We start from the raw sequence: 11,023 nt of genomic DNA, 5'->3' as shown, positions 1-11,023 counted from the left end.
ACAGTCGGCGTTCCAGTTCATCCCAAAAGTGTTGGATGTGGGTTGAGGTCTCGGCTCTGTGCAGACCAGTCCAGTTCTTCCACACCAAACTGGGAAAACCGTTTCTTTATGGAGCTGGCTTTGTACACGAAGGTGTTGTCATGTTGAAGCAGGAAATGGACAAACACAAACTGTAGACATAAAGTTGGAATCACACTATTGTCTAAAATATGATTGTATGCTGCAGCATGAAGATTTCCCTTAATGGGACCAAACCAGGAAAACAGTCCCAGACCAAAAGTACTCTCAATCTGGACAGCGGGTGTCTACATATGTTTGGCCATAGACTGTATCTATTGGAAATTTACTTTAAGTATTTTGCTGGTGTTTCACATCAGACACAGACTTGTCCACATGTAATCTGAACATTTAATTTGTTTTTTTATTGTCTCGTTGTTTGTGTTTTCTTGTTGAGTGTAATCTATTTGTATTAAGGCCCATTTAGGAACAGGTAATGCAAACTAGCTTAGGCTATAGATTCGGTGGTATGTGGACATGGTCTATACTGTCTCTATCTGTCTCTATAAAAAAATACAATAGATAAATGTATTTAAAATGTACAATATCAGCCATTTCATTATTTATTGAACTTGGATTTAAGAGCTATAATGAAGCTAAAACTGCCAGCTGTGACAGTACCACTGCACCACAGCAGTTCATCATAACCTGTGGACCTGTGCAATACTCCTTTCTTCCACTGGAGGGCGCTGCAGTCTGCAAGCTGCTTTAAAGTACATGATAATAACTTAAAATACACACCAGTATTACAGTTAAATAACATCTAATAATAATAATAATAATAATAAATAACCTCTTTTCAGTCTCATTACTTTTTTCTTTTAAATGATTACTTCAATATGAAAAATATGTGTTCAGGACGATGTCACTCTTAATTAATCTGAATTATATTCTCATTTGAATCCTTTCATTTAACTCTTCACACGATCAACATCTCATAAATCGTGTCCTGACAAAAAAGAAAAACCCAAATAATCTTACATTTAAAGTCATTTACTTTCTTGCATGATGTGACACTTTAAACCCTCTAATACCTCCCAGTACAATTAAAAAAATACAACGTAGGCATGAGATATATGAACAAACAAATATTATTTTTCAATGATACATATTAAATGTGCATATTTTACAAAATAATAACTTATAAACTACAAAATGCCGTCAAAAAATATATAAAACATAAATATTTCTCTTTCTTTTGACACAAAACAAAAGGTGAAAGCCAACGTCTTTTTAGTAAACGATCAGTAAATACTAAATAAATATTTCCAGAGCAAAATATGCTACACAGTCAACAGTCTTTGTCCAAAATGATGCATTTACTCGCTGACTACTTCGACACCTGCTCTATGAAATGATTTCAGGACAGGACATTATGATACACAACCTACTGCATCTTCTGGTTAATGTATAACATCAGTTCATTTTCATTCCTGAGGAAAAGCAAAAAGTAACCAAAAGCAAAATCCTGCCAACTATAACAGCTGCACACAAAAAAAAAAATCACAGATATTTATATAAATCAAATAGCTTGTTGGCATAAATCCTTCAGTGTATTCAAACTAAACTCATTCTCTCAGATGAAGAAGTGCAAAAAAGAAAACTCGACATGTTTAGTGTAGAAACCTCCTCTCAGTTCCTGAACCTGTAGGAGATCGGCAGCAGCTTGTGAGTCTTCTTCATGGTCTGGACTTTGCCGTGCGTCTGGTCGTCCATGGTCTTGTAGCACCGCCGGGCGTAATCCAAGAGCTTCTCCTTGGACGCCTCGAACTCCCCGACCTCTGCCACCTGCAGGACATCAGGTTGTTAATGTGGAAACTTCAGGTCAGTTCGCTGGAATCTGTTTCTTGAGAGTACCCAACAGTTTGCATCCCTCAGTCTTTTGTCGCTCTGAACCGATAAGGCCACACAACAATAATCCACAGACACAGACTAGGTAACGAACCCTGACCCTTAAAATGTGTTTTTTTTTACTGAAATCTTGAACAGAATCAATCTGAATTTGTCATTACATTTATTTTGTCCACAGAAAATGGACCCAGTAGATCATGTTTGGTAACCATTTTGTGCGACAAAATTAGTCATTTAACCCTTTTTAAAAGAAATAATAAATAAAATCTGTAGCACTGGATCAACTTTACAACTTTATGCCTACATCATAGCAAAAGTAGTAGTACCAGAGTACCGGATCTGCTCCGCAGCCACAAATAAAAACAAATAGAAAGTATACTTCATCATTACATAATATATATATGTCATACATGTATGGGCATATGAGAATAAGATCAATAATAACAATTCCTTTTGCTGGCTTTATAATGATCTAGAGCTGCAACAATTACTCGATTAACTGATTATTTGATAAATCGTTTCAGTCATTTTTCAAGCGACAATGTAAAACGTTTGCTGGTTCCAGCTTCTTAAATGTGAGAATTCACTGCTGAGTAAATGAAGCGTCTTTGGGTTTTAGACTGTTGGTTAAACAAAAGAATAAACAATTTCTTTGACATTTTATTGACAAAACGATTCATCAAACGATCGTGACAATAATCAGCAGATTAATCGCTAATAATCGTTAATTTCAGCCTTGTAATGATCACCAATCTTAATCTCTCGTGTCACTCATTGTTTTACTAGCAGCACAAACAGTTCAGACCTTCTCTGGAGCCACCAGCAGCAGCTCGGCGATGGGGGAGGTGGAGGCCATGGTGTTTCGGTCGACTCCGTGGATCTGGAAGGCTCGGGACATGCTCCTCACCCGCTGGTAGGTGGTCAGGATCTTCTTATAACGGATCAAAACCCCGTCGGGGTCTTTAACTGAGGGAGGCAGCAGGAAGAGAGGAGAGAGAGAAATGGAGGGTTGAATGGACTTTAATCAGTTTTGAAATCTGCTCGTTTGCCTACAGCAGGACAAATACTGTAACGTGGAGTATCACCAGATGTTTGGGAGGTGTGCTGCTGTTTCCTGAGCCTCACCTCTCTGTCTCTCCCTCCCGTGGGTGATCCTGAAGATCCTCCTCATCTTCATCCTCGGCTCTCCGTTGGCTCGCCCCCTGCCCTTCTTCTTCGACCCCTTCTCCACCGACGAGTCCTCGTCCTCCTCGTCCTCCTCCTCTTCCTCCACGTACTCGTCCTCGGTGTAGTATTTATCCTCCTCCAGATGAAACTCCTGCTTAACTGCGGCCGTGGAAAGTCGAGCAGAAAAGCAAAGAAGCACTTCAACAAAGTGAAATATTTCTAACACCACAACGTAACTGTTTATTGAATTTGTGTGCCAGTCGTTTGCTCACCAGGGATGGCCGTGCTGCGGCGGGTCCGAGGTCCTGGTCCCTGGAGGCGTTTGAGGGTCATTCCAGACCTGGTGGTCATAGGGGACGGAGGAGAGGGAGAGCTGGCAGGCTGGACCTTCACACCACGCTGGGAGTCTCCACACCACTCGCTCACTGTATGCAGTTAAAATTACACTGTTGTGAGGTCCGGGGAAACTCAAGGGGTCAAAATAAACACAAAAATATCAAATGATGAGCAAAAAAAACTGAATACACGTTTGATTTTGGTGGATTCATACGCCGGTGTAGTCCACATACTGGTTTTAATTTCTGCTTTTTTGTTTTACAGTTCACCGTCATTTTTAAGAGTAAATATATATTATTTCTGTTTTATTGAGCGTTTCACATTCATATCTGAAGTAAATCATTTAAACTCTACTGAACTCATTTCACACTGTTAACGCAGTAAAGGCTACGTCTGGAACTCTACTAGAGTATTTCTATTTAACGTAAGAATTTATGCTTTTGCTCCACTAAATTTCAGAGGAAACATTGTGCTTTTCACGAACTGGTGGCTGTAGTTAGTAGTGAATAGTAGCAGCAGTAGAAGATTACCGATTACATCTTAGTGAGTCAATAATTCACCAGTTAAAAAGAGACCATTCTTCAAAATGCCAGTTTTACCTTTGACTTCTGAATGCAGGACTTTCTGTCTATTATTGTTATAATCTTTTGTTGATTTAAATAAAGGATTTGAATATTTCCACCACTGTAGTTTACAGTTTAGTTCACGGCTTCATTAGTTTTGATACGCTGTCTCGATACTGTTTCGATGTATATTGTAGATCTCCCCACAGAGATTCATTCCTTTTCATCCTCACTCCTCTATTATCGCTCTGTTGCCGATGTTAAACCAGTATATTACACACTTATACTACGAGTGAATCTTTTTATCGTGCCTTATGTGGCTTTGGAGAAATCCATGATCATGTTCACTTATTGAATGAGGTAGGCGGGACGACCAAACATGACGGGTGTGTTTTCCGGACGCCTCACCCTCCGGACTCCTCATGCTGACGATGAAGCGGTCCAGCTGACAGCGCAGGAAGTTGCGCTCCTCCTCCAGCTCCTCGATGCGCTTCTGCAGCCAGGCGTTCTTCTCCAGAGCGACGTACAGGTGAGCTCGCAGGTTAGAGACCAGGATGAAAGGGCTGTACTGAGAGTGAGGAGGCTCCTGCACCATATGCTCTGCAGGAGGAGGAGAGGGGAGACTTTAAACAGATCTACCATAAATACAAGATGTACAGACTCAGGCATGTTGCAGGACACAGTCCCTCACATGAGGATCCAGTTTAGACAGAAACATATAGGCCCTGCTTCTTCAGTTCCTAGTCTTCACGAGAGCTGCATAAAAAACTTTCCCTTCACACCCAGAACTTGGACAGAGTGCTCACAACAGCTGGTCATGTGTAGTAGATGAGGCGTACCGTCCATCATCTGCTGACCCTGGTTCAGGTGATATGCAGGTGGTCTCTCGATACTCTCCTCCAGGGGAAAAGAGACCTCATAGGCATCCAGATACAACCCTCCTCCTCCTCCTCCTCCTCCTGCTGCTGCTGCTGCTGATGATGATGATGATGATTGGGGCACATAGTGCTCTGACACAAGACAACAGAAGATTTGGTGAAGAAACAAAGACCACCTCCTCAACCTGTCTGTCTGTTGTTTAGTCATCTACTAGTTTAAGTGATCATAAGACAAGACGTGTCAGAATCTGTGTGGCGGTCCACCTTCCCAGAGGAAACCCTATAAAAACTTTAAAATAAGCACATAAAACTACAGCTAACAGTCTGAAACCCACCGATATTCAGTTTGCAATGATTTAAAACTGAGTGAAGTAGAAAACCCTCACATCTGATGAGCTGGAACCAGACTACGTTTAGTATTTCGGCTTGATAACTCAATCAAAAGTGTTGTAGATGGATTACTGCTGACTGACTACTTGTTCCAACTCCAATAAAAGTTTATAAAGTTAGAACTTGCAGTTCTTACGCTTCACATAAAATAGGCAATAAAAAAAGAGAACATCAGTAAAACAGTCATAACATAGAAAACAAGATGTCAACATTAAAACAAACTAAATGAGATATTAGGGCATAAAAACGTTGCCTCAAAACCCATTGGCTTCATCAGTATCAATGACGTTTAGGAGGCACTTTAAAAGCAGAGTGATTAGTTGATCCGGACCTGCAAACCTTTTTATATCAGAACACAAAACGTCAGGAAGCCGTTAAAGACCAGCATGGACAAACATTTGGTTTCCAGGTTATTTAAACACTGGGTCTCTCAGCAGCTGGTACCTGGCGGGCTGGTGTGGTCCCTGCTGGCTGGAGGGTTCATGTCTGAAAACAGATGATCCACGTGTCGTGATTTGTCTTCAGTCGTTCACTGTTAGTTATACTTCTGTAATACAGCCCGACGCCACGCACACCTGCTGCTCTGCGGCCGGGCGACCGCATCTTCCGCAGCAGTTACCTGATTATAAGTGGCTCCAACAGGTGCACGCGCTCAGGTCTGGTGGGCTCGCACATGCGCACAACGCTCGTGTTGCTTCACCCGCTTCTGCTCCGTCCAAACGCTCCGACACCTTCAGAACTAACGAGGCCCGCGGAGACGCGTCCCTGCCGGGCGGAGACACACCTGGCGGAAGTGTTTCAGGCCGTCTCTCACCAGAAGGTCGCAGGGTCGAGAGAAGAATTGGAACGCGTCCAAAATCCCACCGGAAACATGTCACCTGAGGGCGGTGCTCAGGTGGGTGGAGAACAGTGAGGAAGGTGAAGGCGGAAGTAGAAGCAAACTTCAGCAGATCAAGCTTCTGTGCAGCTGGACGAACAACAAGTGAGTCAAAGTCAAATTCAGTGTTTTTTCACTTCAGTGTTCTTTATTACAGAATACGTGGAAGTCCTGTCTGTCAGAAACAGGCTCACCTGTGCGGGTCCGGGTCTGCGGGGGCTCCCTGCAGAGACTGAGACTGTCTTCATGAAGCTGGATGAGAAATCACTTTGAGATGGTCCAGTCTGAAAGTCTGCGCAGTGAAATCCACATCGAGCTTTGTTTTGTTTTGTTTTGTTTTGTTTTGAAAACGTACAGAGGCGATGAAGTCCTGACTGAATCATGTCACACCTGAAAAACATGGAGGCCGAACAATGAGTCTGTGGGGGAGGAAGTATTCAGATCCTTCACAAAGTACTAATACCACACTAGAAATACTAGAAATACTCTAAAAGTCCTGTATTGAACACGTTGCTTAAGTAAAAGCATGTGAGTATAGTCAGGAAATGTACTTAAAGTAGTCAGTGCAGAAAAAATGTCCCCCGTGACTGTTCTACTGTTATTATATCATGAGATTATTATGGATTTTATTGATCTGATCTCATCTGCTGATTATTTTCTCCATTAATCGATTGATTGTTTGGTTTGTAAAAATGTTAAATGTTGAAATATTTTATCTGCAAGCATGAAATGTTAAAATAACTTAAACAATGATCAAAATAGTTTAATCCATTCGTTTTCTGTCAATAGGCTGATCAACTAGTTTCAGATTTGATGACAATCTTGAGCTACAGGAGCAGTTTTATTTTAACAACTAATCTTATACAACATTTTTTGAAGTGGTTTAATGCTGATGTCACTGATGGTTCTAGTTTTTAACTCATCAACCTGTTTTTAAAGGAATAAGTAAAACTAAAACTAGTTAAACTGATAAATTGATTTTTTTTTTGATCAGTTTCTGTGCTGCTGATAAATCAATATTATTACTGTCTGAGATCAGCTTGATAATAAAGTCTCAGTATCACTCAGAGATGATTTGTATTATATATATATATAATATTTTGGCAATTCTAGATGCTTTTTTGTGATCTTTTATCCAACAGTGTGTCTCAAACATCATCTTTTAAACTGAATTTTATTCTGCATGAGAGTAAACGTACACATTTAGATCCGATGGACACGTAAACACCTGCATTAGCAGCTCTTTAAGTTTATTGCAGATTTTATATACTGAGCTGATAAAATCAACATCATAGTTACAACATGAAATCGGCACTTTTATGATGTTTTGATAAGTTTATATCGGCCATATAAAACTTGTGTTTTTGTGTAATAAGAGTCGTCCTTCTCTTCTTCCCTCCTTCCCAGTTTGATTATGGCCCTGTGCGACGGCCTCTCCCACTGTAAACTGGCTCTGGCCTTTGCTGTGTTGATGGATTTACTGGGAGGAGCTGCTCTGCTGATGGGAGTCTTCGCCCCCCTGGAGATCAAAGGACAGGACTTTGGAGACTTACTGGTCTATACTGGTATGAAATAACTGTCCCAATCTCAACAGTAGTGGCTAGATGATATGAAACAGACATGATGAGTTACAAATGAAAAGAGGAAGCAGATAAAAGTAGAGAAGAAGACATTCACACATTCAACCTTTTGGAGGATGAGGAAGTATGTTCCTCATTGGTTCATCTGGAGGATTTATGGTGACTTCAGTATCAGCTGCGTGATAATTCATTAGTAGTGGAAAGTATATCTCAGACATTTTTGTGAGTAGCTTTATTTGGTCGAGCATTTCAATTTGAAATAGAGATAACACAAAAAAACCAAGCATTTAGCAACTATATCAATGTACTAAAACAAGAAAATAATAATAATGTATGTATGATATATTCACTCGCCTTAACGGTGACATTGCACATCTTTAAACACATTTCATTCACCAAACATAAAAAAAGTAAAAAGTTGTGCACTTTATATTAGTGTTTACAGGTTTTCCAGGATAATGTGAAGACATGCAAAACAAAATCAACAACAAGAAGATAAAATAAGAAACACAAGAAAGAGAAAACATCAAAACAAGTAGGATAAAAAAAAAATCACAGATTTAAAAAGACCAGAAATAGTAGAACAAGTAAAATAAGTCTTTGGAACAGTTTTTTAATGAAGCTGCTTCAGTTTACTCAGTTTTTATTATAATATTATATAATCATATAATATCTTTTAACAGGGCTTGTCATGTTATCCAGCTGTCTGTAGACTCATTTACAGAACATGTGTTTGTACGTGTGCAGGCGCTCTGTTTGTGCTGATGTCTCTGGCCGGATGGGTGCTGTGGTACAGCGGAAACATCGACGGCCTGACGTCCAAGAAGGAGCTGGGACACATCGGCAGCGCCGTCGACCGGCTGGCTCGCAACCTCAGCCGCAAGATGCGAACCTACAGGAGCCAACGCTGAGCGGCGAGGAGGAAGTCTGGATTTCATTTTAAAAGTCTGCGTGTGTCAGTGTTCGTGTGAGATACAGGCGGTGACTTAAACTCTGTGCTACTGAAATACATCGAGTGTCAGAAACACTGTAGATCTGCTGTTCTGTTACAAAGTCGTGCTGTTGATGTTTGTTATGATTCGTGTTTTTGTTTTCTATAGTGTTTAGATGCGACTGTCATTCTGTCTGTCAGTGGTCTCATGTTGGATTTCAATAAAAGCCTTTTTATAAAAACAACAAAATGTTTTTATTTCATTTTCAACAATTGAAGATTAAGTCTTTATATATAATGGATGTTCATACGTTGTAATTAAAAACAGATGATAAATAGTCAAACAACAAAAATGAGCACTGTATATGTCATTACTCATGTTTAAAAATAACAGGGCTACATATAGAGACAGAAACATGCTATATATTGTAGATTATATAGTATATCACTGTAAATTTACAGTATGTATTATTATATAGCATATTTATGTTGTGTCAGTTTATACAATTCCTATATTACTGAATGCTATTATCATATAGTGTTTGTTATTTAATTATGTCACATTTATTCTTATGTATGTGCATATTTTATGTTTATGTTAAACATCTTTACATTAATGCGTACATACATTTTATGTATATATTATATTCTGTACTTCAGTCAGGAATATCAGGAGACTGTATGTTGCTTAAAATCTGTTTTTGCACATATGGCAAGGTAAAGAAAATGCTTCAAAACAACATTTAAAACTCAATAATAATAAATCAGTGAAGGCAGAAAAACAGTTCTAGCGTGTTCACAGTAACGTGCATCAAATTCAATATGGCAAATAAAAGTACAGTAGAAGAATTAACCAATCAAACTGTGCTATGTTATTGTGCTGTATAGCTTTATAATTTCAATTTATAATTTATAATTTCTCCTCTGAATTTAGTATTTGTATTTTTATCTGGTTTGTTTTTTCAATAAAGAGTCATTTTTTTAAAATCTTGCATTGAGAGTTAAAGGAGTTATTTGTGTATCTATAACCTGTAGTGACCTCTGCTGGAGACCAGCAGGAACTACAACAACACCAGTGGCACATTATCCATCTGTGGCCTGTACAAGAAAAGATCAGAGCAGGTATTAAATTGTTAATGTCAACGTCTTTTGGCAGGTGAACGGATTAATGAAGTCCACGATTACAGCAACGTCCATAAAAAGAAGAGAGGAACTGACCTGGCAGCAGATTTTTCCCTCCACCAAGACGGACACGGCTCAGCTAATCTGATTCGCCTCTCATCATGTCCGGGGTGACACAGTAATGGATAACTCCCTGTGGGATTACTGTAACCTGCGCAAGTAGGATTCAGATTTTAAAGTTTTGGGCCTTTTTAAAATCTAAATTTGTCATAAAACTGATATTTGCACACACACACACACACGACACTTTAATGTGAGCTTTCAGTCAGAGACCTTTGATGCCTGACGAATAAATTAATCTCCTCCTCCTGTTTACTGACCTCCAGCAGCTGTTGGGTTCTCTTAAAGTCATCAGATCTTTATTTGAGACTCAGTTTGACTAGTTTTCCTGGTCCTGACAGCTCACCTGACTTGACCTGTGTTACGCTGATGTGTTAAATCCCACCATGTGGTAAACCAAGTGGATTAAATCTGGACTACAGCAATCGGTTTCTTATTTGCCACTACTTTTATTTAATCCAGGTCTATCTCAGGCCTTTAACAAGTCTAAACTCAGGTCTATCTTTCAGGTTATTTACAAGTCAAGAAGATGACAGTGTTCCTCGACAGCTCTGTGACCCTCGGTGTGTAAACCCCCTCCACTACTCCCACCACTGAGTGGAGTTATCGTGAGCAGGGTATTCCCCTGCAGACAGTGTTTGTATAACTAGTAATGGGATTATGAGGACGCTGAGCATGTTTACAGTGGCCTTGTTTTGAATACCAGCAGGTGAAGTTAGGCCGTTGACCTCAGAGATGTCAAGTGGAGGAACGTAACTAAATACATTAAGCACAACCTTAACATCTACAGCAGTAAAATGCAACATGCACATGAATGCAGCAGTAATATTAATCCAAAAACATCATATATACTAGTAAAACACTAACAGGGAAGGGTTTTTCTGCATAAAGAGTACTTTTACATTCAATACTTTAAGTACATTTTGCTGATAATACATACTTTTACTTGAATGCAGGACTTTTACCTGTAGTGAAGTACTTTCACAGTGTGGTATTAGTACTTTTACTTACATAAAGGAGGTGAATACTTCTTCCAACACTGGAGATGTCAAGTCTCAAATTCAAAATCTCAAGTATGACTTCTTGTAGTCTGAAGGATGAGGATTAGAAGGTTTTACACAGATAAAGTGTCGACCGTGCTCACCAGGAAA

At 39.5% G+C, this 11,023-nt stretch overlaps 2 protein-coding genes across 2 annotated transcripts; one reads left to right on the top strand and one right to left on the bottom strand.

Annotated features, from left to right (window-relative positions):
- Nucleotides 1-1,689: 1,689 nt before the first annotated feature.
- Nucleotides 1,690-5,726, bottom strand: LOC139299428 (coiled-coil domain-containing protein 106-like). Its single transcript, XM_070922332.1, has 7 exons — nucleotides 5,687-5,726; nucleotides 4,814-4,984; nucleotides 4,383-4,574; nucleotides 3,348-3,500; nucleotides 3,034-3,234; nucleotides 2,714-2,874; nucleotides 1,690-1,845 (listed from the first exon to the last, which is right to left on the bottom strand). The coding sequence occupies exons 1-7, from the start codon at nucleotides 5,724-5,726 to the stop codon at nucleotides 1,690-1,692; spliced, it is 1,074 nt and encodes a 357-aa protein (XP_070778433.1).
- Nucleotides 5,727-6,159: 433 nt separating this feature from the next.
- tmem238a (transmembrane protein 238a) lies at nucleotides 6,160-8,894 on the top strand. Its single transcript, XM_070922288.1, has 3 exons — nucleotides 6,160-6,224; nucleotides 7,527-7,684; nucleotides 8,447-8,894. The coding sequence occupies exons 2-3, from the start codon at nucleotides 7,534-7,536 to the stop codon at nucleotides 8,608-8,610; spliced, it is 315 nt and encodes a 104-aa protein (XP_070778389.1). The 5' UTR covers nucleotides 6,160-6,224; nucleotides 7,527-7,533; the 3' UTR covers nucleotides 8,611-8,894.
- The last annotated feature ends 2,129 nt before the right edge of the window (nucleotides 8,895-11,023 follow it).

This window comes from Enoplosus armatus, chromosome 16, assembly GCF_043641665.1.
Source record: "Enoplosus armatus isolate fEnoArm2 chromosome 16, fEnoArm2.hap1, whole genome shotgun sequence".
NCBI classification, from domain to species: domain Eukaryota; kingdom Metazoa; phylum Chordata; class Actinopteri; order Centrarchiformes; family Enoplosidae; genus Enoplosus; species Enoplosus armatus.
This window is presented reverse-complemented; position numbering and strand designations above follow the sequence as displayed.